General features: G+C 36.0%; 1 protein-coding gene across 1 annotated transcript in view; it reads left to right on the top strand.

Moving 5' to 3' along the window:
* LOC135197900 (cell adhesion molecule DSCAM-like) overlaps positions 1-27,630 on the top strand; it is a 457,768-nt gene that overhangs the window by 377,423 nt on the left and 52,715 nt on the right. Inside the window, exon 5 of the mRNA XM_064225122.1 lies at positions 24,305-24,466. Coding sequence (XP_064081192.1) covers positions 24,305-24,466 — 162 coding nt within the window. The remainder of the gene's footprint in view (positions 1-24,304; positions 24,467-27,630) is intronic.

Here is a 27,630-nt window from a genome sequence, read left to right as displayed (position 1 = left end):
AAGGCAGAATGTGCTTCCACGATTCTTAAAGAGGGAAATTTGCGTAACCGCTACACTAGACATATACTAATAGCAAAATGTATTCTTGCTATGGCGAGAGAGGTGAGTGAAATACCCGTTAAAGAAATAAATCTTCTGCATTATGATTGCTTCATTAAGATTGCTTTTTTACCAGTTATGGAGTCTGGATCCAGTTATGTTAGAGTAAATAATGACAATGGAATGGAAAATTTTCAATCCAAGGTCAGTTTCCATTAGCCTTCGACACATTCTGAGAAGAGTGCTTAAGCCTACAGTCCTGCACTGCTGCGAACAGGCAATCACACATGCACGCTTTTCTTTCCTCTTTTATTTATTTTCTTTCCGTTTTTCCCAAGTGCGTCTCACTTAGATTCATTCATCCATAAAACCTTTTTACTGCTCAGTGTACAAGGATTTTCCATTTCATCCTATTGGGCTGTGGAAAACGAACAAAATTTTCTTTTCAGTTTATCAGAGCGCTCAAAATGGTGTCAGCTTTATTTAGTATATATTGCGTCCTTTTTTCCGTCGTTTCGCTCGTCGTTTATTTTTTCCTGTGCAGTTCCCTTTATTGTTTTACTTAATTTCCAGGGCAACAGGGCGGCCTTTCAAAGTGCCATGAATTTCGAGCGTTTCGGAATTAACAGTGGATTATCGCAGGATTTCGCCAGAAGAATACAAATGTGCATATCAACTTCTTCCTTCCAAAACTTTCTCTAACACTCCCCCCCACTCTCATCCCCCTTGAAGCAAGTAGCCAAACACCCCTCCCCATACGAAACCTACCACCACCCCCACCCCCATCTTTTCACGTCGTCTGAGTGCATTTCATCGTTTTGCAAAATCAGTAAGAACTCTAAAATCCCTGGCCTTCAGAAAGTAAACTGGTGTGCGTGGAGAAACAGCGCCCTACTCCCCCAACGCCAAAAGAGAGAGAGAGAGAGAGAGAGAGAGAGAGAGAGAGAGAGAGAGAGAGAGAGAGAGAGATAACCGCCTCGCAGCGGATATTAAGAATATCCCCCAATGACTGCAAACACCACAATGCTCTACGCTCTTGCTGCTGCAGGAATGAAAGAAAAAAAAAAACTCCGGACCCTTTCATTTCCAAAGCCTGATTGCACCCTGCATGGTAATCAATATTTGTTGAAATATTTATCCACTTTGGAGCCTCTTCTCTCTCTCTCTCTCTCTCTCTCTCTCTCTCTCTCTCTCTCTCTCTCAGTAACTCTGCGTTAATAGAAACTGTGAAGAGAAACCAGTATAAAACCGCCACCCAGTTTTGCTGCTGATAAAACCAAGCAATATCAGTTTGCTCGTAATAGGATTCTGGTGTAACCATTTTAAAAGTTGCTTGTGCAATTCGTGCGAACATCATCGAGGTCGTCGGGATAGGATGCCCAAAAGCACCTTAGTCGCTCTATGATCAGCTTCCAGCCGAGGACCACAGGCTCAATTGTAGACCGAAGAATTGCCTATCATGCAGGGAATAGCTGAAGCCATCCGGATTAAATCCGAGGATTTCGGAGCGTGTTTTGGCCGCAGCCTAAACTCAGTTGAAAGCAATTAAAAGAACCTAAAAGGCCAATGACATTCGATGCGGATGTGATGGAGAAGGTTTATTAAATTGTGCAAGGCAAGTGGACGACTTTCTGCAACATATCGTCTTTCAGTGACTCCTCAACTAGAAAGGCCAAGTGGTCAAGTGGTCGTCTATTTTTACACTGTTATGCACACGCTTAAACACATTAATGATTTTTTAGATATTATTTGATTACATTCATTTTTAATAGAGTGTTATGTATATATAGTACCTAAATGCATTTCTCATAACCACCACTGCTTGATGATTAGTGAAAAAATAACAAATGCCTAAGAAACTTGCACATTTTATAGTAATTTTGTACAAATGAGATACTGCAAAACTAGCCAAGTGCGATATGACCTCTGTAATTAAAGGTTAATTTGTCGGTTACATTCATGACCAAGTATATTTACTCATTAGGTTTGTATGGTGGCTATTAATTCGTTTGTTCAATCATTCCTAAGACTTTGGTTCCCATGGAAAGGTCTGCGCCCTTTTCAAAACCCTTTTCCATAATGTAGATCAACCCTCAGTGCAGTCATATAAGAAGAAGTAAATTACAGTCAATGTGAGCGCAGCACTAGAAATGATGACAGGCTCGGCAAATATAAAATCAAATCGTAATCCAAAAGATAACACAAAATTTAGCGTCATGAAATTCTCAGTTCATCATAAATTAAACTGAGCAGCAATATATATATATATAAAAAATCTTGGAATACTTTAGCGGTACCTGTGGAAAACGAAATCGTGGAATCTGGGTTTTATTACAATTGCGCATGAAATAATGCACTGAAATTCTAATTGCGACTTCATGACTATTTTTTTTCTATTTTCATTTTTATTTCTGGCTATTTTTTTTTTCTTTTAGCTCTCCCCCTGAAATGGGTGAAATGTTTCCAACGGGTTATCTGCTAATTTAACATTATTTCGCTCTTAGAAATTTGAGCTATTCATGATTTGACTTAAAGGTGAACTATCCGTTATTACTCGGGGTGCCTTTTAAGTGGTTATTTCTTCACCTTCTGTGTTTTTCAGTTTTTTTTTCGTTTCTCATTAACAGATTATATAACTTACGCAAAAACAGGTCGATCGTAAAATGGAAAACACGAGCTCTTATTCCGTTTGACGCTCAAACACACGTGTACAGATGCATTCGTGTACACGCACACCCACGACACTGACTCGTACTTATTCATGTATAGTTGTACTGCGAATCCTTAGATACTGATAAACAATTAGTTTTATCACTTTTGTCTTTGAGCATCATATTAAGTCGATTTCACTGCAAATCACTGAGAGAAAAGAGAGTGATAGCTATCTGTTCTTTAAATGGGAAAGGCTCTTATCAGTCGATTACATTTGACAGCCATCTGTTCTGGAAAATGTAACTTAGCTTTCCCGTGGCTGATATTCGTAGATTGCATAAGCATATCAAACATTGATGAAAATATGAAACATTTTCATATATGCATCTTTTGATATATTTGCGGACTTACTATATGTAAATGATCGGATGTTTGGTTATGCGATATCTGGCTTTGGAAGGGGGAGTCAGCTGTGGTTGCAGGGGGAGTCTGGGTGCTGGGGAAGGGGGAACTAACTAAGTCTAAAGAACACTCCAAGGTAAGTGAAGAATTATGAAAATATAAGGGGCGCAAAAACGGAAATGTTCACAAATATTGCCCAAGGGTTATTGGTGGTAGTGAACCGTTCTCAGAATCGGAATTTGCTGTTAATACACCTGTACGTATTGCTGCAGAATAATTGTAAAGCAACCTATCATATTTATCCAATTGTTGAAGTACTTGAAATCTGGAAACGTTAATCACTTGACTATCGTCGAGATACTCTTCAAATCTTGATCCGTGACATAACACCACATCAATTGTCCCAAAATTTTCCTTTCCTGCTGGTCACCAAATAATCAGACATTGATCTCGCGCTTTGTGGAATTCTCATGATAATTCTCATATTTCAAGTCGCTAAATCACATTGAAATCACCCTTCATCTCCTTTACCTGATAATTTCAATGATGAAAGAGTCGAGGGAAGGATGAGGGATAATGAACGGCTTTGAGCATGGGGAGAGAGAGAGAGAGAGAGAGAGAGAGAGAGAGAAGATGAGCAGACCGAACTATTCAGATCTTCTGGAATTAAAGTTGTGCCAATGCATGGGTGAAATTTGGAGGCTTAAAGAAGGAAGCCCAATGAATACCGACAATAAAATTAGATTTTTAACGAGAAAAGGAATTCAAATAATGAAAGTGGGTGCAAGATAGTTACAGTGATCAAACTATGTATGGAAAGAGAGATGGAGTGTTGGAAATGAGTAAGTATTGGACGAGGGTGAGTATGTAAAGAATACGAACTTATGATTACGCGTAACGAAGACGAAGTTTAAAAAAAATAAATGATGGGCTGGAGTTTGAAGGGTCAGAGGTCACAAGAATTGAATCGAGAGGGCATGTAATCAGGTAAATGGAGGTGTATGGGAAATGTGTACACTCATCCAGTGAGTATTATGTGTGCGTGTGTGAGTACACATTGTTTTTCTGTTCATAAGAAATTTGCCAGCTGATGGATGATGTCTTTTGAGATTAATACTGATTTTGTTTTTCCTGCTGGGTACCAACGATTTGTTAAACCTACCGAGGATATGTCTCATTTTTTGTATTTTGTCCCCAATTTATGGCCCAGGTCTCTTTTGGTTGCTGTATCAATCCCTTAGTCTCCCATATTTAGTCGTGGACTCGTGGTATCACAATCAGTCTTTCAAAATGTTCATTTTTTTCCCCCAGTTACGAAGGCCATTTTAAGTCAGGGGGACTACTTTTGCTTTTGGTGCATAGTTAATGAAGCAACCCTTTCCATTTTATCTTAATATGCAAAATGCCCATTTCATATAGCAAGAGCACTCATCAGCACAGCTATACATAAATTAACCATAACTTCAGAATTAGAAAAGACTGGATTTGGGTGGTTTTCATATATTGCTCTTTTTTTTCCCACGTTACCCGTCTGCTTCAGAACTGTAAAAAGACTGGATTTGGATGACTTTCAAATATTGCTCATTTTTTCCTCATTACCCGTTTGAAGTAAATCAGCAAAAAAAAAAAAAAAATATATGTGAGCGACCACATGGGAGGGGGCCATGAAATACGGTTATTGCCTTTCAGAAAGCAATTTTCAAAGACCTCCTGTATTTATTCATACATTGATATATGCATACTTTATTTCCCTATTTGTTCCATAATTCTGGAAGGGGAGGGAGCTGATAGCAAATGCACATTCGCGGGATATTTGTTATTCTTTTTTTTTCCATTCCAATATTCCCTATAGTTGCACGGGGGCTTCATTCATATTTGGTAGCAAAGTTCCGTATTGCAGACTTCCATTGGTATTTATTAGAGGCTCTGCCTCTGGAGCTCCGGAAAACTGTTCTTCCTTGTTATAACAACGAAACCAATTTTGTTTTTCTCTTGTGGTGCGTTTTTGCGCGCGCGCCTGCGGCCGTTTTCGTAATTGTCTGCGTGTTTGTCAGTAGTAGATATCACTGAACTTCATCCATTCGTATATCCCCGGATTAAGCCTGCTGTCTTTATGTACATAGACGCGAACACTGTAACTTGTGGGTGCGAACCTGTAATCTCAGCGGGCGTGTGATTACGCACAAAACCATTTTGTTTGTGTAGAGAGAAAGGGGGACTTGTCGCGGCACATTTTGGGCGTTCGGTTAATCCTCTAGAACTTGAGCTTCGCAAAAGAGGCTTAACGCCAGCTTTGAGTTGCGCCTTTCTCCTCTCACAATACAGATATGAAATTAACCAGTGCAAAATATGAGTCATTATTATTTTCGTTTTCGTTTTATGGAAGCAGAATTTCTCTTCACGGATGCACGGCATTGGAGATTCACTGTATCAGTTCTGATTTTTGCACAGATATTATATATATAATATATATATATATATTTTATATATATATATATACTACTATATATAATATATATATATATATATATATATAATATAATTATTATATATATAATAGAGTATGGGTGTGTAAATTTAAAGTAATTTATATGAATATCTGAATGCATGAGTGCGTGAATAATGTCCATCTTTTTTAATTTTCCAGCTTACATCATTCGTGCAAGTTTTCTCTCCTCGCTACTTATATTTTCCATAGAACCCTGGCTTTCATTTCTTTGCATATCGCATTCATGACCACCTTCTTCCTTCCCCTTTACGGATGCCTAAAAATTTCTCCCACTTTTATCTCAGCTTCTGATTTTAATCTTTGTCCGCAGTTATCCTTTTTCTTTGCATTGCTCCTGAAAGTAATATTCATCTTCATTATTATTTTTGTTTCTCTCTCTCTCTCTCTCTCTCTCTCTCTCTCTCTCTCTCTCTCTCTCTCTCCTGCCTTCGTCTTCCTCCTTGTTCATTGGATGAGTGTTCACATTTTTCTTGCATTTCTATTTTCTTTACGCAAAAGCGTTGCTTCATGATTTTTTTTTTTTACTTTTTCTGTTTCTCCGTCCCTTTTCTCTCTCACTCTTCCTCCCCAGATTAAACTTTATTATTTACCCTTTGAAATAACTCACCCTTTACAACCACTCGCCGTGTGGTTTGACGTAGCTGTCAGTCTCCCTCGCTTTTCCCTTAGTACTTTATTCTATACGACAGCCGCGTACAACATATTACACCTCTTCCATTTTTAAACCTTTCCTTTATTTTTATCGTGGCAGGTTTCCTATGATATATGTGTCCTCTTTATTCTTATTTCTGCCATTTGTCTATGGCCTCGTCCCTGAGGTTGCGATTCTCCCCATTTATTACTGCAGGGGTTTTTTCCAAAAAAAAACTTTGTTTGTTTTTCGTGTGTGTGACTTATTACTGTAGCTGCTGCCGTCGCCATCGGTAGAAATTCTGATCGGTTTGAAGACTGTATGTTTAATCACGTCTTTTACTTTGGAATGTTTAAGAATGTAAGCTTAATCTCATCCTTATTTTAGAAAGGTTATGGTCGGTATTAAGAATGTATGTGTAATCTGTCCTTATTCTGGAAAGAATAATTAATCTCATCCTTATTCTGGAAAGGTTATTGTCGGTTTTAAGAATGTAATTTTGATCTCTTGCTTATTTTGAAAGGTATATAGGTTTCGAGAATGTATGTTTAATCTCTTCCCTACTCTGGAAAGTCTATTATCGGATTTAAGAATGTGAGTCTGATCTCATCCTTATTTCGGAAAGGTTATTTTCATCTTTTGGTCAGGAATTTTATTTGATATTGTGATTTTCGCTTTACAGTTTCTGTTGGCTTTTGCCCGATTTGTCCCCTAGTGCTTCCATTCCGCTCTTTCCCTTTTTGTCTTTAGAGAGTTGTCTTATGATAGAGAGGTCTTCTACTTACTAGTTACTAAATAGTACTTTAGTTCATTTACAGTCTGTAATATTACTTAGTAATGTGCTGAAATGAAAATACAGCAAACCATATAAATGTTGGAAAAGATTGTGAGGTATTTCTGAATTTGTATGCCTCCTATTCTTTTATTCATAAAGATGACATACCGGAATCTACTTGAATTTAATAAAGAAAAAAATTCAGAATTAGTTTATGAACGCAGAGTAATTGGATTCCCCACGACACGAACCGGAATTTCTGTTTTATTGCAAGATAGATCAAGTGGCCCCAACGATTATAATTAGATTATAAATATCGGAAAATAATATACTTAGGTTGGCAGTCTTTTCATAGCATCACTCACTCTTGTTGTGCAGTTCAACTCGCAAATGTAGTATGCATAATAATATATATATATATATATATATATATATATATATATATATATATATATATATATATATATATATATATATATATATATATATATATATATATATGTATATATATATATGTATATGTATGTATGTATGTATATATATATATATATATATATATATATATATATGTATGTATGTTTGTATGTATATATATATATATATATATATATATATATATATATATATTTATTAATATCCCCTGGGATATAAAATCTCTGGAGGGAGCCATTGGTAAAAGGACGCCACCTACCTGCACATTAGCTTTCCCCCCGAGTGAGCATATTAGGTGATATAGAATCCGTTTTAAACTGTGACATGCAATTATGCTCCTTCCAATAGGTTTAGCGGGACGTTACCATTTTTCACCAGCCTCCAGGAGAAAAATGCTGCGCCTCTTTTTTTTTTCACTCCCCCTTTATCCAGCACATATGTGAGCAATAAGTGTCGAGGTATATGCTCTTTTAAGGCCATTCAAAACGCCGTCGCTATTTGTAACTTTTTCTCTCTCTAGTGTGTGGGGGTTGCGGCTAAATAACGTTTTTTTTTTAAGGATTTGTATTGCTTTGGCCATTGAGTTAATTGTGTTTATGTCTTGCATCGCTTTTGTTCTTCTTTTTTTTCGTTCTCGCCGTGTGGTGTCTCACTTTCATTTTATTTGGAGCTTATGAATCAGGGTCTGTGGGATTAAGTGGTAATTCTGAAGCGTTTTTCTTAGTTTTTAGTTTTCTGTCCGCCCTCAGATCTTAAAAACTCCTGAGGCTAGAGGACTGCAAATTGGAATGTTGATCATCCTGCCTCCGATCATCAAACATACCAAATTGCAGCCCTCTAGCCTCAGTAGTTTTTATTTTATTTAAAGTTGAAGTTAGCCATGCTCGTGTGTCTGACACTGCTATAGATGCCAACAACACAGGCCACCACCACCTTGGCTGAGAGTTTTACACAGCATTATACGCTGTACAGAAAACTCGATTGCGCCGATGCATTATTTAATATAAAAAAAAATGTTTGTCATATGACGGCTGTATTATTATACTTCCAGCGAAAGTTGGGATGGCATAACAACGGGAATCATATTCCGTTTCCTGGTATTTCTCTGCGTTGTGTTTCGAACGACGCGAGAGATAAAGTTAGAGGAAGAAACTTTCTGAGCTGCTTAAGAGCCATTGCCGCCGTTATATACATCTCCTTCCGCGTCAACAGTTCCCGCGTTTTCTACACCAACAGCCTCTTCCGCACCAACTCTCGCTCTTCGACCATCTTCTACCTCGGTTACTTCCTTCCCAGCATCCCCTTGTCTCTCTGACTGTGCGCTGCGATTGTCTTTCTTCCCTCTCATGCTTTCTGCCTGGATACATCAGCGGGGTTTTTAACGCTTCCACAGCAATATTTTCTTCTTCTTCCTCTTCTTCTTCTTCTTCTTCTTCTTCTTTTCATTTCACAGCAACAACGGCTTCCTTTTCTTTTCCGGGAGAGCCGCACCTATTATCTTTCCGCGTTTTCTGCTTCAGATGTTTTACCTGCGTTGGTGTTTCCTTCTCTTCAACATTGGTGGTTCTGCGCGTTTTCCTAAATTGTTTGTCCTCCAAACATCAGCAGTTTATTCTGTGACGCCAATGATTATTTCCGATGTTCGCATTGTGGTGTCGTGAATACAGAACAGTATATAGTTTGAAGGCTTGCGGGAAATTACATTACAACGGAAAATTTTCATATCTATGTAATCGAATACATTCATGGATAACATTTAGATAATTATCTACTAATAGTGTGATCATTGGATCATTATCTATTTGAACTGTGATCATTAGAGAATTATCTATTAAATACGGTACAAACTATAATTCGAAGACTTGCAGGACATTTCGTCAAAACGGAAAATTTCATTTTCATATAATAGAATATTTTCATTGATAACATTTATATAATTGTCTATTAGTAGCTGCTATGCGATATTGAATTGGTGTCTATCATGAGATAGGTGAGGTCATTGCTACCTTTTTTTAATTAAGAGTACGAGCCTTACTTTTCCCTTTACTCTTCCCATCCCATTACCTTTGATTAAAGTCATCACTGAATTATTCCTCTCTCTTCTTATCTTCATTTGCCCTCATCCAATTTTATGTAATTTCCTTAATCTCTTCATCTACTCTCAGGGTAATTTGTTCCGTAGTGTTCCTTATTTTCATAAGTTATCTTTTTACAGATATATTTCTTATGTGTGTAATATTTTAATTGTTTTTTTATAGCAAGGCGAGGTTTTTGCTCTCTGTGATGTTACAGCTTTTTCTTTGGTAATTTTGCAACATTTAGACGATTGCACTTTCTTAATGAATAGTAATTAGACTTCAAATGTCTCTCTCTCTCTCTCTCTCTCTCTCTCTCTCTCTCTTCAAAAAACATCACTGGTCGTGGACTTCTCTTAGCATATGTTGGCGACGATATTACCCCTATGCGTCGAGGTATGCTGTGCCCTACATAGCAGGGAGGAGTTCCCTCATTTTAATATATCCGTCCCTTTATGTCCCAGCCTCGTCTTGACGCCCGCCTTCGCCCCCTTAAAATTTGGCCCCTGTGGACCTCCAAACCCCTGCCCAGCCCTCCGAGTAGCCTCCCCCACCCCTTTCTCTTTCCACGACTACTTTTTCACACTTTTTCTTTTCGTTTCGTTCACGCCTCATGAAATTAAAATGGAAACCTTATTTTTTTTCGTCAACTTTATTTTTATTTTCAGCGCCGGCAAACAAGCTTAGTTTATGAGTTCACGCTCTCCTTTTATACGCTCGGTTTACTCATTGCCATAGAAGAGATGGTAATTTCAGTATTTCTCCTTTCATGCAGATTTGTGTGCGTGAGTTATGAGAAGATTTTTGTATCTGTAAAAAGTGGCTCTCACCCTCTGAATATATATTTGGTAAATTGCTCAGCGAATTCCTTAATCATTCCCTCTTTCTGTTATCCATTTCAAGAATATCTTTCCAACTGCCAGAAAAATCTAATACGCGCATTCATTAAAACGCACGAGTGAAGTTAAAGCACGTAATCCTTGGCTCCTTCTACAAGTTAGAACTCTGCAAAAAGCGAACGTGGTGATAGATTAAGAAGACAGTTGAAGAACCAATTAGAGTTAATGTCAATATTATTCATTTATACATCTGTTCATGTATATATATATATATATATATATACTATAATATACATATATATATATATATATATATGTATATATAATATATATATATACGTACTATATATATATATTATATATATATATATATTTAGGGTTTACCGTGGTCCTGTATTTATTCCAAGCAGGAAGCTTTGGATACATTACGCTAACATCCCTGGTTTCTGTATTGACATCCGTGGGAGGTGCCCCCAGTACCTAGCTTAACCGTGATGGGATTGCAGTCGCTGTGGAGTAGGTTATGGGGCCAGCAACCTCATCCCGAAAAACCATTTTGAGATTATGGAGTGGAAAAGGTGAATATATATATATATACATATATATATATATATATATATATATATTATATATATATATACATATATATGATGTGTATATATATATATATAGTATATTCAACCTTTCCACTCCATAATCTCAAAACATATATGTTTATATATATATATAGATATATATATATATATATATATATATAATATTTTATATAGTATATATATTATTCAACATTTTCCACTCCATAATCTCAAATATATATGTATATATATATATACAAATATATATGTGTGTATATATATATTATATATTATATTAATTTTCAACCTTTCCACTCCATAGGTCTCAAATATATATTATATATATCTATATATATGATTGTTTTACTATATATAAAATATTTTATATATATATATATATATAATATATTTCAACCCTTTTACCACTCCATAAATCTACAAAAATATAATATGATATAATATATAGATATAGAGATATACTATATAGTTATATAACAATATATTTTGATTTTGGGGGGATATTTGGAGAATGGCGAAAAGGAAAAGGTTGAATATAATATATATAATAATATATCTATAGTAGGTCAATAATAATATCTAGTATATAAGGTATATATAATATATATATTATATCTTATATATCTTTTCCACTCCATAATCTCAAAATTATATGTATATATATATTATATAATATATATATATACGTATATATATATATGATATATATATATATATATATATATATTATATTATATATATTATATAGATATATATTTGCCTCTAATTGCACAAGCATATCCAACACCCTGGATAAGAGTCTTACATGTTTCTAGCCGTTTCATACACTTACATGAGTTGCAACATTCACCTGTAATATTTTGAATATTCATACATTTTCGTTCCTCCATTTTTACCAATCTATCTTGAGAACTCCTAATAGAAAGCCTTCCGATACTTTCGATGATTAAAAATTTATGCAAAAATTTCTTCTTCCATGATGCGTGACACTGTGCATCACTTATCTGATTCTGGTTTGGTTTTATTTTCTTTAAAGTAACACATGGAGAGATACCGAAAGAACGTTGGTTATAAGAATAGCACACGAAATCCGAGCTGTATAATTAAGAAACACGTAGCTAAGGAACCCCGCATTCCCTCTCTCGTCTGTCTACCAAAGTCTTTTGACGTCGTCGGCTTGATATGCAGTGGTCCTTAGAGTAAAGAGAACGGCCTTTGATGCAGTCTTTGATGAATTAATGTTTTACTTGAAAGGAGGTGCGGGGGATCGTATTGCGTCACGATACACTTTTCATCTTAAAGCTCACGACGTCACATTCCAATCCTGGATACATATAAGATGGAGAGGCCGGAGTCTGAAATTGTAATGCTGTTCTCACATTTTGTAGAACGCTGTTGGGTTTACGTTACCACGAAGAGTTACAAGTCATGCCTGAGTCGATAAGTTTTTTTTTTTTTTTTTTTTTTTTTTTTTTTTGTATTATGTGAGGATGGAAATATCACTTCTTTTTAGCACATTACATTATATATATATATATATATATATAGTATATATTATATATATATATATATGTATGTGTGTGTATGTATGTTCGCTTGTATCTGCTATGTATGTTTATTTGTGATTAATTCAAATGTTAACGACTAATCACTAATGATTATTGAAATTCATCCCTTTGTTTATGAACATAAACGTGAATCTCTCTCTCTCTCTCTCTCTCTCTCTCTCTCTCTCTCTCTCTCTCTCTCTCTCTTCGGTGTGCATTTGACTCATCAGATTATTATCCCTTCTAAGTCATGTCTCTCATTTGATCATATCAAAGGCTGCTGTTGATATACCATTAGTTGTGGTTGCGGAAAGTAAACAGGGAAATTGAGAAATTGCTACGCCAGAACCAGCATGTTCATTTAGCGTAGAAATGCTTAACAAACAACTCTCTCTCTCTCTCTCTCTCTCTCTCTCTCTCTCTCTCTCTCTCTCTCTCTCTCTCACATACAAACTTGCCTTGTATATAATATATATAGATATATATATAATATATATATATATATATATATATATATATAGTATATATATATATATTTATATATATTTATATATAGTATATATATATATATATATATATATATATATTATTATATATATATAAGCATAGAAGAAGACAGTATGTATAGCATATTCACATTGGGAATAGCATTTTTTAATATATTATTATATATTTATTATTATTATTGTTATTATTATTAGTATTATTAATTATTATTATTATTATTATTATTATATACTTTTAACCTTTCATTATAACGAAGGCCTGTCAGTGAGTGCATATCGAATATCGAAATGCGAGGAAGGCCTCAGCCATCAGCACAGAATGCACCAGCAGCGGCGCTATTGAAGCGCTCTTGCCGCCCTATTGTTGTGTCGCGTGACACCTTTGGAAAACTGAATTAACCTTTCTGCTACGTGAAATTCCCCGCTGCCCATTTTTCCGTCCGCTTGAAATCCCGTTTAATTCGATTTATATATATTTTCCGTTGGTGTTTCCCTTCGCTTCCATTTGCCGAGTGGAAAAGAGATTTCAGAGCGTTTCGCGCTGTCACTGTAGAGGTCACCTGAGTCTAATTCTCCTCTCCGGTATTTGTTAATTGGTAAATGCACTGTTGTTGTTTTGGTAGATGTAGCTGAGCGTCGCTTTGCGCACAACACAGGGATGAAAGCCACCGTTTTCATGCTCATGTCCCATGATATAGTGTGACGTAGGACTTTCTACTGCAAAACATTTTCCTGTATAGGTTTTTATATTGTATTCCAGTCTTTGAATTTATGGATATTTTTTAACATTTTCCTGTTTAGGTTTTTATATTGTAGTCCAGTCTTTGGATTAATGGATATTTTTTAGTATGTGCTTATAAAATCATTCATTATTTATACTAATAAAAAAAATAACTGGATCGCCCGCCTCTCTCTCTCTCTCTCTCTCTCTCTCTCTCTCTCTCTCTCTCTCTCTCTCAAGACTGGCATTAGCTTTCTCAACAGGAAATCTCAGGACTTTTTCCCAAGAAATGAGGATTAATTCAAGTAACAGTTCCGCCTTTCCTTTTACCCAAGTCTGATAGTCCCTCCCTCCCTCCCTCCCTCATTACCTTATCCTAATGTGTCTTGCGCCCTCACTCGCCCAACTCTTCTCTCTTTCTCTCTCTCTCTCTCTCTCTTATATAGCATCCCTCAGCCGTGGTTGCATTCTTAGATACCGACATTTTTTTTTAAGATTTGACTCTAAGCCATTAGTCAAGTTTTTTTAGCCCTCTGTATTTGCCGCCTCTCTCTCTCTCTCTCTCTCTCTCTCTCTCTCTCTCTCTCTCTCTCTCTCATTTTTCAAGCCTATATTGAAGAAACTCTAATATGCTAAGATGATATATTACTAAGTTCCATTTCCTTGTCATCCTTTCTCTTCCTTCTCCTTTTTCGGGAAAAGGAAATGTGAGATGAGGTTCAAACAATACAAGCCTCAGTCAACCTAGAAAAAATGAAATAATGACGCAACTATTTCCCATATCAGTCCATAGCCCGTTTTCCACAACTATGATGTAAACGGTAACATAAATGTATAGGAGGAAAGCCTATGTACTGAAAATATATCAAATATATAAATATATATATATATATATATAATATATATATATATATATATAATATATATATAAAGCTGTGTGTCTTCAAGTATACATTTATGTATTTGTATGTATACCCATCATTATCATTTGATTATTATACGTATACTGTTGTATTTCATATTATGCCGAGAAGTTAAAGTAGTTTCGTCGGTGTCCCCGAGAGCCCTTGTTCGCAATGGACCTGCATAATGCCCCAAACTTACATGTGTTCGGCTTAGTATTTTTCGCTAGCAAAACTTTCGGTTTCATCCATCATAATATCTGTCGAGGTTTTCTTGTTTTCTCCCAGACAACTTTCTATTTCCTTTTTTGTTTCTCGTTTCTATCCGTCCGTTAATTTTTACGCTGGTTGTAACGTCTAATGCTTTAACGGTTGGCCGTTATGTGAGACTTTTTCGATGCTTGGAATTCAGTCGGCCATTTCTGAATGTGAAGTTGTGCCGAATGTTTGCATATGCAAGAGGCTTCTTCCTAAGAACTCGACAGGAAATAGTTTCAAGTGTGAGATCGGCGGGTACTGATCTCTTCCATTTTAATTTTGGATTTATATATATCTTAATGCTGATCTCTCCTAACTCCAGTGTGACTGTCTCATCATCTGCATTTGCTGGATTTTGTTTATTTTGTAGTCGTCTGTATTTGTAGTATACCCTTCGTAAGCTTAAACCAAATGGCTCAGTCAGTAAACAGGCGCCACGCTGACAAAGGTCATTTATAAAGAGGAAATAAACCGAACAATTTCATAGTTAAAGTCTTCTCTCGTGGGTTTCCTGAGGCCCAACAAATAAGTTGGTACTAATTAACACTAGGGAAAAATCTGTGGTGGCTTTAATGGTATGGAAACTGCAAGAAGTACAGCCATTACGAATAAGGCAGTCTTTCCTTAAACTGCCTCTCTCTCTCTCTCTCTCTCTCTCTCTCTCTCTCTCTCTCTCTCTCTCTCTCTCTCTCTCTCTCTCTCCTATGTGGCCAGATAGTCAGACGTTTAGACGTTAATGATTTGTGAGTGTGCCCCTCTTATGCGTTTAGATAATTATCTCTCTCAATCGGAAAGTGTTCAGTTTGACTTTTCCCTAATCTTCCATGTTATGGGTTCTAACGGTTTTCGGTGTTTAACGGTATTTTCGTAATGCATTTCTGTAGATTAAATATGTGTGATTTATGCTTGTGCCTTTACACATGTACGCATTATACATACATATATATGCATATATAAATATATATATATATATATATATTATATATATATTATATATATACACATATATATGGTATATATATACATATATATGATATAAATATATATCACATTTTCGTGAGTCAGTTATACATACATACATACTTATATATATATATATATATATATATATATATATATATATATATATATATATATATATATAGATATATATATATATATATATATATATATATATACACACACACAACGGGCACTGGAACATTTGCACTTGTAGTTTCTGGACCTTTGATGAAGCCCCATACGGTTTTACCTTGTAACTTGCGAGAAGGCTCTTCAGCATCGCGTTGAACCCCCTACACACGCTGGCACTCTGGCGTTTCATAGATATGTGCAAACAATGGAATCAGTTGAAAATATTTACAATAAATAACCAATATGCTTAACGAACTTCTTCAAGACATAGTTCGGGTTTAGTTCTAATTTTGAGTCGCAGTGGTTTTATGGGAGTAAATAGTTGTTCCTAAGTGTAGTTCAGTATGACATTTTTGTTTACTCGGGGAGTAAGCCTACAAACTACTTTGGTGTTGTTGTTGTTGTTGGGGTGGTGGTGGGGTAGGGAAGTTCTATGGTAGAGCTTAAAAAGGTCTGAAAAAGGTGTTTCGCATTGAGTTAAAGATACAGGAGTTTTAGGAAAGGATATTTATGATTTAGTTATTAGAATGGAAATGTTAAAAATAAATAATGTACATGTTAAACAATACAGAAAAATTATTTCTAATAAAATATAGCTTAGTATTAATTTTAATTTTCGTCTGTGAAACAACGTTCTGTTTGGCCGTAGATTTTAGCATGTTTTGATTTAAAAGTTAGGAATGTAATTTTTACCACTTATGCGTGAGAGGAAAATCTGAATAAGCTGGAGGTCGGATCATGCCTTGTTTATTTATATTTTTCATTGAACGTTCGTAGCAGAATTATTCATTTTTTATTAAGCTGCATTTTAAAAAAAGACCATTAACCCTTATTCATCGCTGACAGAAGACAAGCAGAAAGTTTAGTGCCCCAGAAAAGACACGATTTCCGCGGTCTTATTCTTCTTTATCGGAGCAAAGTCTCTTTTTACAAGACCGCATATTCGCTGTCAGATCATGGACCCGGTTGAATGGACACTGACCAGCATAGCAATGGCCCACTGGCAATATCTAAGTCCAGGTTTTTCCCTCCCTTTCATCTACTCTCCTCTCTCTCTCTCTCTCTCTCTCTCTCTCTCTCTCTCTCTCTCTCCAACGTGGACTAAAATGACAATCGTCGGGCCTAAAAAGAAAACATGTTCAGAAATACATGTGTATGTGTAGTTCTGTGGCCACGATTAAACATCCAATGTAAACATGAGACGGGGAGGGAAAACGGGGCTCAGAATCCTGAGGCATGAAAGGCAGAAACGTACAAACAAACAAATAAACAAACGAACACACGGACACGTGTATATGCTCACAAAGGAAGGGGAAGTGGGGGAAGAGAGAGAGAGAGAGTGGGGAAAAGTGAAAGGGAGGGGGGTGGGATGGAGAAAGGATAACAAAGGGGTACAGTGAGACCAAAGAAGGAAAGGTGGTTAGAGAAAATCTGATGATGAGTCTTAGTGAAATGCGTCCTCCACAAAGAGAGAGAGAGAGAAAGAGAGAGAGAGAGAGAGGAGCATCCCTTGTGATTTGATGATGCCTACAGGAAGCACTTTTCTTCACTGTAGAAGTTTACTGTCAGATTCAGACCCATATTTTAGGGGTGAAGAGAATCTTTTTATTGACTTATAAATAAAATCAGTGATAAGTGCTTTCCTCCTGGAATTGCTACTTCCTGTAGGTTATGCAAAGTTTGATGATATTTACAATGTTTCCCCTTGTACATAGGAGAAGTTAGAAACTCTCTCTCTCTCTCTCTCTCTCTCTCTCTCTCTCTCTCTCAGCGTCATAAGACCAAGAGTAAAGAATCACGTTTGATTGCAGTTGTCCCCTTAACTTGAACGTCTTCTCTCTCTCTCTCTCTCTCTCTCTCTCTCTCTCTCTCTCTCTCTCTCTCTCTCTCAACTAGCAGGATAGCCAAATTTGCAGATGACACCAAACTAGGTGTAAATGCAGCAGACCCAGATACAAAGGAAAGTTTAAGAAATTATCTATTAATTACAAAAGGAACAAACAACCCTCATGCAAACTACATTCTGCTTGGGAAGAGGAACTCAGAGGTATTATTACCAAAGACTTGAAATCCACAAAACAATGCATCAAAGCAGAAAAGAAGGCACAGAAACTAGTGGGATACATAAAGAGGCAGTTCAAATGCAGAAACAAGGAAACAGTGGTGCAACTCTACACATCAATAGTTAGACCACATTTTGAATATGCAGTATAGTTTTGGTCACCAACACAAAGAAAGGACATAAATAGACTTGCATGGGTACAAGCAAGAGCCACAAAGATAATTCCATCCATCAGGCAGATAGGTTACCAAAGACGATAACTAAAAGAGACAGTCAAAATACTGAAAGGTATAACAAAAGTAGACAGTAACCTCTTAACATTAAACGAAAACCAGACAAGAATTAATGGATGGAAACTAGAACTGAAGAGATACAGCACATCCTATTGTGGAAACTTCACATATAAGATATGTGACACATGGGATAAACTACCACCAGAAGTTGTAAGCAGCAGCAGTGTGGAAAAGTTCAAGAGAAAGCTAGACAAGATCATTAGAACACTGTGAATGAATTGCAAAACCTGCTCCTTGAGATAAGTGAGCACATGGTGTCTCCTTGATTGGACTTTTAAGTCTTTGAGACGTCCTAATCCATGTAACTTTCTCTCGCGTGATAAGACAAGAGTAAAGAATCACAGTTGGTTACAGTTGTTTCCTTACTTTGAACACCTTCTCTCTCTCTCTCTCTCTCTCTCTCTCTCTCTCTCTCTCTCTCTCTCTCTCTCTATTAGTCTTCGGTCTTTGAATATCCAGTAGTCAGTTCCCCTACAGAGCCCAAGAGATAGGCGGACGGCTTCGGCTTCAAGAACTTCTTAAGCACTTAAACTTTTCCAAACATTGTGTTGAGTTTTCTAGCAAAGTGTGAAATGTTCGAAGCAGTAAATAAAACACGCCAGAAACTTTTAACTTGGCGTTAAAAATGTTTAGGTGTTTGATCTGGAAGTTGGGGCCGATTTTATTTTTTTTTATTTTTTATTTTTTTTTTTTTTTAGGACAAATGTATTTCAGGGTAATTTATTTTTCATAGTGACGCTATTGGCCGGCTGATGTAGATGAAGCTTGTAGGGGAAGAAGAAATGAAAAGGAGGAAATCCTCCCGAAATGGGGGCCCCGGGGGGGGGGGAAGGTGGGGTGTTTGGTTTGGATGTTTTTTATGCCTAATCAGGTGAAGATCAAAGAGTTTTGTAGACTTTGATGGATTTTTCGCTTGCATTCGGATACATTGCGATGTTTGATGTTTATGAATATTTACCATGCTTGTTAGATTGAAGTTTTTCGGTGATTTTTTTCATTTGTTTTATGTCCAACGAAGATGATATGCAATACTATCCTAACATAGTTCTTCTTGCATTTTAATCATTCACTTACATTCTTATCTTTATTAATTTGTTAATTCATCTTTCCCTTTTTAATAAACGAGACCTCTTCTTTCTGTATTTCTCTTTACCTCCTATTAATTCTTTTTAACGAACCCCATGTTCTTTGGAAGCTTGAATTTCAAGTCAGTGGCCCTTCTGGTCTTGTTCCACACGAATAGGATTCCTCTGAATAATAATATTAATAATAAGTACTACTTTTCCATTATCAGCAATGTTTAAACGAATTGCCTATAGATTATGCTAATCGCGATCATTTTCTCGATACTGTCCAATTTCCGTTACGCAGATGGCGTCTATTTTAAATGGATTAAGGAAAGTTTTCTCTCCCCTTGTTACCTGAATGATTTTAGTATTTCACTTGTGATTCCCTTCGTCACAAAGGTTGAGGCCGGTGTTCTTTAATGAGTGGTTAAAAGGACTCGGCTTTTTGTTCCGCATTTTCCGCCTGTTCGGCTGCGGGAAATGAAAGGTCGTCTGTTATTTCATCTTTTTTTTTTTTTTTTTTTTTTTTAGAGCGACTGCTTAGGGTAGACTCATTCGTTTTTGTATGCATTCATATGTATTCGTTCTAGTCAGCCAACGAATAAATTTTCTGGGTAATTTTTGTTATATATGTTTGCTAAGTTTTCCCGTATTTATGCCGTAACCATTCCTGTTTTCATTTTACTTCCTGGGGTTACGTGCTGTTTCGCTGGTTTTCATCATCGTCCGACTCATTTCATCAGAGAAAAACTCTCTCTCTCTCTCTCTCACGGTACGTATGTTTCCCAGCAGCAACTTGTGAGGCAAATGTTCTATAAAACGGCAACAAAGCCTTGACCCTAGAACCTTCATTACCGTCCCCCAAGAGCCACTCGTAGTGACCAAATGGAAGTAGCGAACAAAGGGACCGTAAGAGATGCCGAGGCGGTTCGTGGAATTGAGTGCGCCCGAGTTCTTGTTTGTCTTGAAAGAAAATCTCTTTTCATATTAGCTTGTTATTGTATGCACGGAGAGAGAGAGAATGCGCGGCCTTGCCTTGTGTACCCGGGGTCGATGAAGGCAGGAGCCAGCCCTCCTGTGCTTTGGGAAGAGATCTTTTAAAGATGGTCGTTGTCACTTTGCGTGTTCTGGGTGGGAACATCGTCCTGGGACATTTGCGAGACGATTGTGATTGACGGGACGGCGCCTATCTTGAAGTGCAAGTGCGTAGACTATTATTATAATTAAAAATTATTATTATTATTATTATTATTATTATTATTATTATTATTATTATTATTATTATTATTATTAAAGAGTCTGCATTGATGTAAAAGTAAATATATATTTAGAAATATGTATAAAACGAAAGCCTTCGAGAGCTGGTCGATTCTTCAAGGATCGAGTAGATTCTCTAAAGATCTCGTTGTATGTATATATTTGAAGATATATTTACATAAATCAAAAGTGGATTTTTTCACCATTGTTAATGATAATAAAACTAGAAGTAAGTGTCTAGGGGTATGTTACAGTGTTAATGTATTTTTTATATAATGAAGGTGTGATAATTATAGAAATAAAGCTACAGTTTAAGAGTCTAAATAACTTCACTCACTTTCAGCAGGAGTCTAATTGACCTGTAATATTGCTGTGCTTTCAGAGTCATAAAATCCATTTCGTTTATAGTGATCATCTCATTTGTTGTGTTTAGTTGAAATTGAAATCGTTGAGTGAGCAATTTGGATGTTATTGAAAGCTTGTCAGATGAAGCTCTCTCTCTCTCTCTCTCTCTCTCTCTCTCTCTCTCTCTCTCTCTCTCTCTCTCTCTCTCATCCCAGAAGATCTTCGATGAGATGATAGCTGCAAATAGGTTACCGTCGACAAATGTTACATAACGTGTGTGAGGAGATACTTGGCTATATGTATGCATACGCTGCATTGATAGATGCGTATGGTGACATTATGTGTGCATGCATACGCATCATGATACCCCCATACTACACGGGGAACGTGATTGAGGATAACGCAGAGCACTAATTTGAAAACCGCCCACTCACTGTTGATCATCATTTCAATACCTGTCCCAGATTGCTTCCATGAGTTTCGCCCACCGAGATCATCATCATTATCATCATCATCATCATCATCATCATCATCACCGCTTATGAAAAGTATTTTATACGTTTGAATGTGCAACAAAATTGTGATTGGACTTAATTAGCTTAATTTTGAACATGATGATGTCCCTTGATGATATGAAAGCAGTTCTTTTGCATGTTTATGCGATGCATTTCGTGCTAATTAACGGGTTTATGTCCCTGAGTGTTCGCGTTAGCTCTGAATCTGAAAGGTTTTACAATAAGTTTTTTTTATCTATTCATATTGATTGAACACTACGGTGAAGGGTGATTTGTTGATTTGATTATAGTATAAAATAAAGTGGATTATTGAAAACAAAAATTGTCTTTGTGTTGTGGGGATAGTCTCCTGTTGAAAACTGGGTCAGGAGTTTTTGAGCATAAAGGATGGAAGTTGGTTTAACGATTGGCCCACCGACAGTTACAAAAAAAATTAGGACATAAAACACTGCTTATGAGTGTTTATGATAGTTATGGGCAAATGCGTGATTTTAAGGTCAAGAACAGTAAACAATGGACGAGTGACTATAATTAGTTTGGTATGGCAGATTCTGGGTTATTGAAAATATTTTGCGATTTTGGAGTATTCCGAAAGTACAATTTCGGTTCTTTTCTTTCTCGTTGTGCAGCATTAATTTGTATTTGATTTTTCGTAATCTGAGAACATTTCTCACCCTTATCTGAGAACATTTCTTCACCTAGAATTGCTTTTGCCATTTTGTTTGTCTTAAATACTGCATGCGTAAATTATTATTTCACGTAGACAAATTGCAGTTATGCATATACTTCAAAAGCTCTCTCCTCCTACTGTGAATATTCAACTTGACTCAAGACCCGAGATTTATGGATCTATTGAATCATACTTTTTGTCATAATAGCAACTACGATAACAGGTCATAATGAAGAAGGGTGTATTCAGGCTCACGTAATGAAAAGTCAGAACAGATATCAAGGGTTAACGATTGCCGCTCTCATAAAACAAGAAAGATAACACACTTTTGTTTCTTTTTTTCCCTCAAGCATCGGTAGGAAGGCGGGGGTTGGGGGTCACCAGGGGGTTTCTTAGGTAGGAAGAGGGAGTGGAGTAGGAGGACGGGGTGGAGTAGGAGAAGGAGGAGGAGGAGGAAAGGGAAAAATTATGGTAGGGGAAAAAGGGTTAGAGAGGGAGGGGCGAATTATCTTTTGCAACTTGACTACTTATAATATCTGGAGCTTTTCCAAAAAGCTCCTCCGTTGCCATAGTAACTTCGATCATGGCAGGAGCTTTCCGTTCGTCCCCCACCGTCCTAAATTGGGTTCTAAAGTAGTGAGGAATCGGTGTCTCTTTCACCGTATTATTATCTGCCTTGAAAGGACCCAATTGCTTCTATGAATTGCTTTATTTCTTTGCCTCTTTGCATTTTTTTTTGTTTCTCCCTTCGTTTACTTGTAAGCTTGTAACAATACTATGCAAAAAGAAACGTAACAGAAAGATTATTAAGGTATCTCTAGAGAGGAAATCTTAGTTCTTCTCTTCATTTTCTATTTGGTAGGTTTCTCTTTTGAACACATCTGGATAGATTCAGTGCTCAAAATTGCGATGATATTTTTCCTTTTTTTTCACGTATCTATTCGTTATTTATTTAACGTGTGTTCCATAAGGAGGATATTAATATTTGGACTTCAGTGACTTTTGAATGAAAGAGTATTCTCAAGCCACCTTCAAAAGATTGTCGAAAAGAAAACTCATTTTTTCTGTGAGGTAATCCCGATAATTCAAAGTGAACTCCGATTACCCTTGAATAAAAATGAAAAAATTAATAAAAAAAAAATTGAACTATGTTCAGAATAGCAGGTTATTGGATACTTCTCATAATGCTAAAGAACAGAAGTATTTTTTTCTAATATTGAAAAAAAGCATTTCCAATTCGATATAGCCTCTTTTTGAAGTAATGATGCAATTGTTATGGGGAGGGAACCCTTCCTCTAAGTCTTCACTAATGTAATGCCTGTAATTACTTCAGCAATGTTCCAATTTTAATACCATTTTTATGAAAGAAGCTTCGGGTGCTTTTAAACCGTTTTCTGTACTGTATTCAGAATACTGTAGAATCAATAGAATTCTTGAATTCTGTTCGCTTGTGTATTTCATTGATTTTACGGCAGTGATTCATATGGTAAGTTTTGATATTTTGGTATTTTAATTTGCGTAATTTTATCTGAGGAACTATGTTAATACTTGCAGTAATTTTTAAGATACTCTGTTATTCGTGTTTCTTTACGATTTTCGTTTCAGGGTAAATGAAACATTATGTTGTACGTAACGTAAGAAAGTCTGAAGATTTTTAGTAATATATGATTATTGATATTTTTATTGTCGGTAACGTAACATTTACAAAATTCAGCTAGCGTGCATCATTATGCGAGATTTTTTTTTTTCTTTTCATTTCTTAACGAACAAACTGGTATCACTTTTTAGCTGATTCCTTTACCTTGAAACATTCATATAGCTAACAATTTTATTCTGTACGAAGATATATAGAGTTAACAGTAACTAATTACTGGAAATTATTACTTGTCTTTAGGTGCATTTGTACCACGCTCACCTTGCTTATTCTAATAGTGGTAAATGATTCGTAGGTCCTAGATCTTTGAACTTTATAAATAAAAAAAAAATTCATACTTAGTCCCATAATTTTTTTTTTTTTTTTTTTTTTTTTTTAGAATAGAATATCGCATCCCATTTAACAAGATTTTTCCTTTCTTTGCAGTTGTGCGACAGTATTACGAAGTACAGGTCTACGACGAATTTGTCATCAGTGGCAACACTGCAGTCATCAAGTGTCACGTCCCCTCCTTCGTCAGGGACTACGTTAGCGTCACTTCCTGGGTCAGAGGCAACGGAGAGAGGATTGTCTCCGACGTTCTCACAGGTGAGATTTCCCAGCCGCCTTTCCAAGACGGATCTATTTCTTCGCAAGCGCACAGATACGTATGTTTGTCTACGTAGCGGTCGTATAGATTTCACTTCTTGATTGTAGATGTTCATCTACACTGAAAATACTCATTTTCATGTCTTCTTTTCACTTCTGAAAGTTTTACGCTTTACTAGTCATAGAATATATATATATATATATATATATATATATATATATATATGTATAATATATATATATATATATATATATATATATATATATATATATATTATATTATTCATATATATATATATATATATATATATATATATATATATTTATAGGAGTATATGCCCCGTGTGTAGTATATGGAAATAATGAAAACATGAGCACGTGCTTCACAGAAATAAATTTCTGACTCACATCGGGAACGAACCTCGCTTCCCTTTTGAGTGAGAGGTCAAGGCGGTACTGACTGACCTTGGCAGGTCATTTGGTACCATATATAGTATTTATAGATAGGCAAAGCGATTGCAAAAAAAAACTTTACTAAAGCGACGTGCCGTCAGAAGAATCAAGTGTATTGAAAATGTGAAGATACGTTAGATAATTAGTTTAAAAAGTTCGAATTGGTGAAATGAGGTGTTAGTCATTTGGAGTGAACGGAGGACGCTGAATTAAAGTGAAATTTTGCATAATGTGAAAGTGCAAGGAGCGAGAGCAAAGCTGAATTAGCCATGTACGGATGGGATCGAAAGAGGTGTTGAAAAAGAAGGTCCTTATTCATCCCGGAAGCTCAAAGAGTGCTCGCGAGAAAGAGTTGAATGGTGAAGTGTGTGTGTGTATCTGTGTGTAGTTGGACTTGATGTGCTGCTGATGAAATTTAGTGTATGAAGTTGGTAGTATAGTGCTTTCTTTTTGGGTTTCATCCACGATTCAGTCGTTAAAGGAAGTTCCTGAATGTAAATATATATATATAGTAATATATATATATATATATATGGGTGTTGTGTGTGGATATAATTGTATGTGTGTGTGTGTATATATATATATATATATATATATATGTGTGTGTGTGTGTATATATATATATATATATATATATATATATATGTGTGTGTGTGTGTGGTGTGTGTGTGTATCGATATGGAGATATATATATACATATACATGCATGTATATGTATATGGAGATATATATACGTACATATATATGTATGTACATATATACGTGCGAACATACGCACAAATTCTACGTGTATGTTTTCTGCAAGTGTATCACTTTACTTTATTGACAGGCATACGGGCTGCATTGCAATTGAATTAAAATCTCGGTCTTTAATTTCCATAAATTTGCAATGAAAGGCATTTTTAGGGCTCTTTAGCGTCAATTCCAGTTCATATGAATTGCTTAATATATCACTTCGCTAATGAGTTAATTAAGACGTGATAGACTTTCCAATTAATGCAGCTAAACCACGTGTCATCAGCAAACCTTCATAATTTAAATGCCGAGTTCGTTCTGTATTTAAATCCGGGATTTAACGGTCAAAATAACGGTCACCGATTCGCAGCGAGTTTTATGCCGATCTAATTATTATTTTGTCGGACTGGAGGAATGAACACTTCCGGCTGCATGAGTAAATCATACCAAGGAGGAGCTTCTTTATTCAAGATAAATCGCCGATTTCTTGGTAGAGGCAGGAGGAAAAAACGCTGCGAGGCGAGGCCGAGCGTCCGTCACAAGGTCGAAAATCACAGTGCCACGGAGCGGCTCTCCGACCGTACTGGAGGCAAAGGGATGCGACGAGAGGGAGAAACGTAAATAATGAGATACAGAAAGAGGGGAGAGGGACGGGGAGTGAAGAGGGGAATGCATAATGTAAGAGAAGAAGCAAGGACTGAGTAAGGGGAGAGCTGAATACAGGTTCATATCAAGAGATTGAAAAGAGGGAGAGGCTCAGATTTAGAATCAAAATGATATTTCCGAACAGAAGGGAAAATTATTTTCTTGAAAAGTGAGGAATAATGAGTTTTTCCATTTCCTTTTTTTCCCTGATGATGATAATACAATAGGGGGAGCAGCCAATTAATGGAGATGATTTTTGTTGAATACGGCATTAGTTTAACTTTTAAAAACTGGATTCTCTGTGTTTTTCATTATAAGAGATTAAACTTCAAAAATGACAGAGTAGCCAAACGAAATCTTCATTAGCGGATTCAAGTTGACATAGCTTCTGGGAATATTTCGTTCCACAAAATTTTTCATCGCCTGATTTTTAATGATATTTCCATGAAATTGATTTTGTATTGATGATTCCAGAGGTTTTTCCTTTCAGGGTTTTAATCACTGCAAGTGAGGAATTTAATAGATACTTAAGTATATTGGTCAGAAAAAATGGCTTGTCATAGATTTACGTAGAAGGCTAAACCAATTTATAAAAAATTTTCAGCTGTACTGTTTTTTTGTTTTGTTTTTTGTTTTTTGCTCTATCACAGTCCTCCAATTCGACTGGGTGGTATTTATAGTGTGGGGTTCCAGGTTGCATCCTGCCTCCTTAGGAGTCCATCACTTTTCTTACTATGTGCGCCGTTTCTAGGATCACACTCTTCTGCATGAGTCCTGGAGCTACTTCAGCATCTAGTTTTTCTAGATTCCTTTTCAGGGATCTTGGGATCGTGCCTAGTGCTCCTATGATTATGGGTACGATTTCCACTGGCATATCCCATATTCTTCTTTTTTCTATTTTCAGATCTTGATACTTATCCATTTTTTCCCTTTCTTTCTCTTCAACTCTGGTGTCCCATGGTATTGCGACATCAATGAGTGATACTTTCTTCTTGACTTTGTCAATCAACGTCACGTCTGGTCTATTTGCACGTATCACCCTATCCGTTCTGATACCATCATTATTATTATTATTATTATTATTATTATTATTATTATTATTATTATTATTATTCCGAAGAAGAAGAAGAGCCCTATTCATATGGAACAAGCCCACAGGGACCATGGCCTTGAAATTCAAGCTTCCAAAATTATGGTGATCATTTTAAAGAAACGACCGAAGGTAAAAAGGAAATATAGGAAAAAGAGATCTGTTATTTAAAAAAGCAAAAATAAATTAACAAATTAATAAAAAGATAAAAATGTGAGTATATTATCAAAATGCAAAGAGA

Source organism: Macrobrachium nipponense, chromosome 21, assembly GCF_015104395.2.
Source record: "Macrobrachium nipponense isolate FS-2020 chromosome 21, ASM1510439v2, whole genome shotgun sequence".
Taxonomy (NCBI): Eukaryota; Metazoa; Arthropoda; class Malacostraca; order Decapoda; family Palaemonidae; genus Macrobrachium; species Macrobrachium nipponense.
The sequence above is the reverse complement of the archived record's forward strand: the minus strand, read 5'-3'. Positions and strand labels throughout refer to the sequence as shown.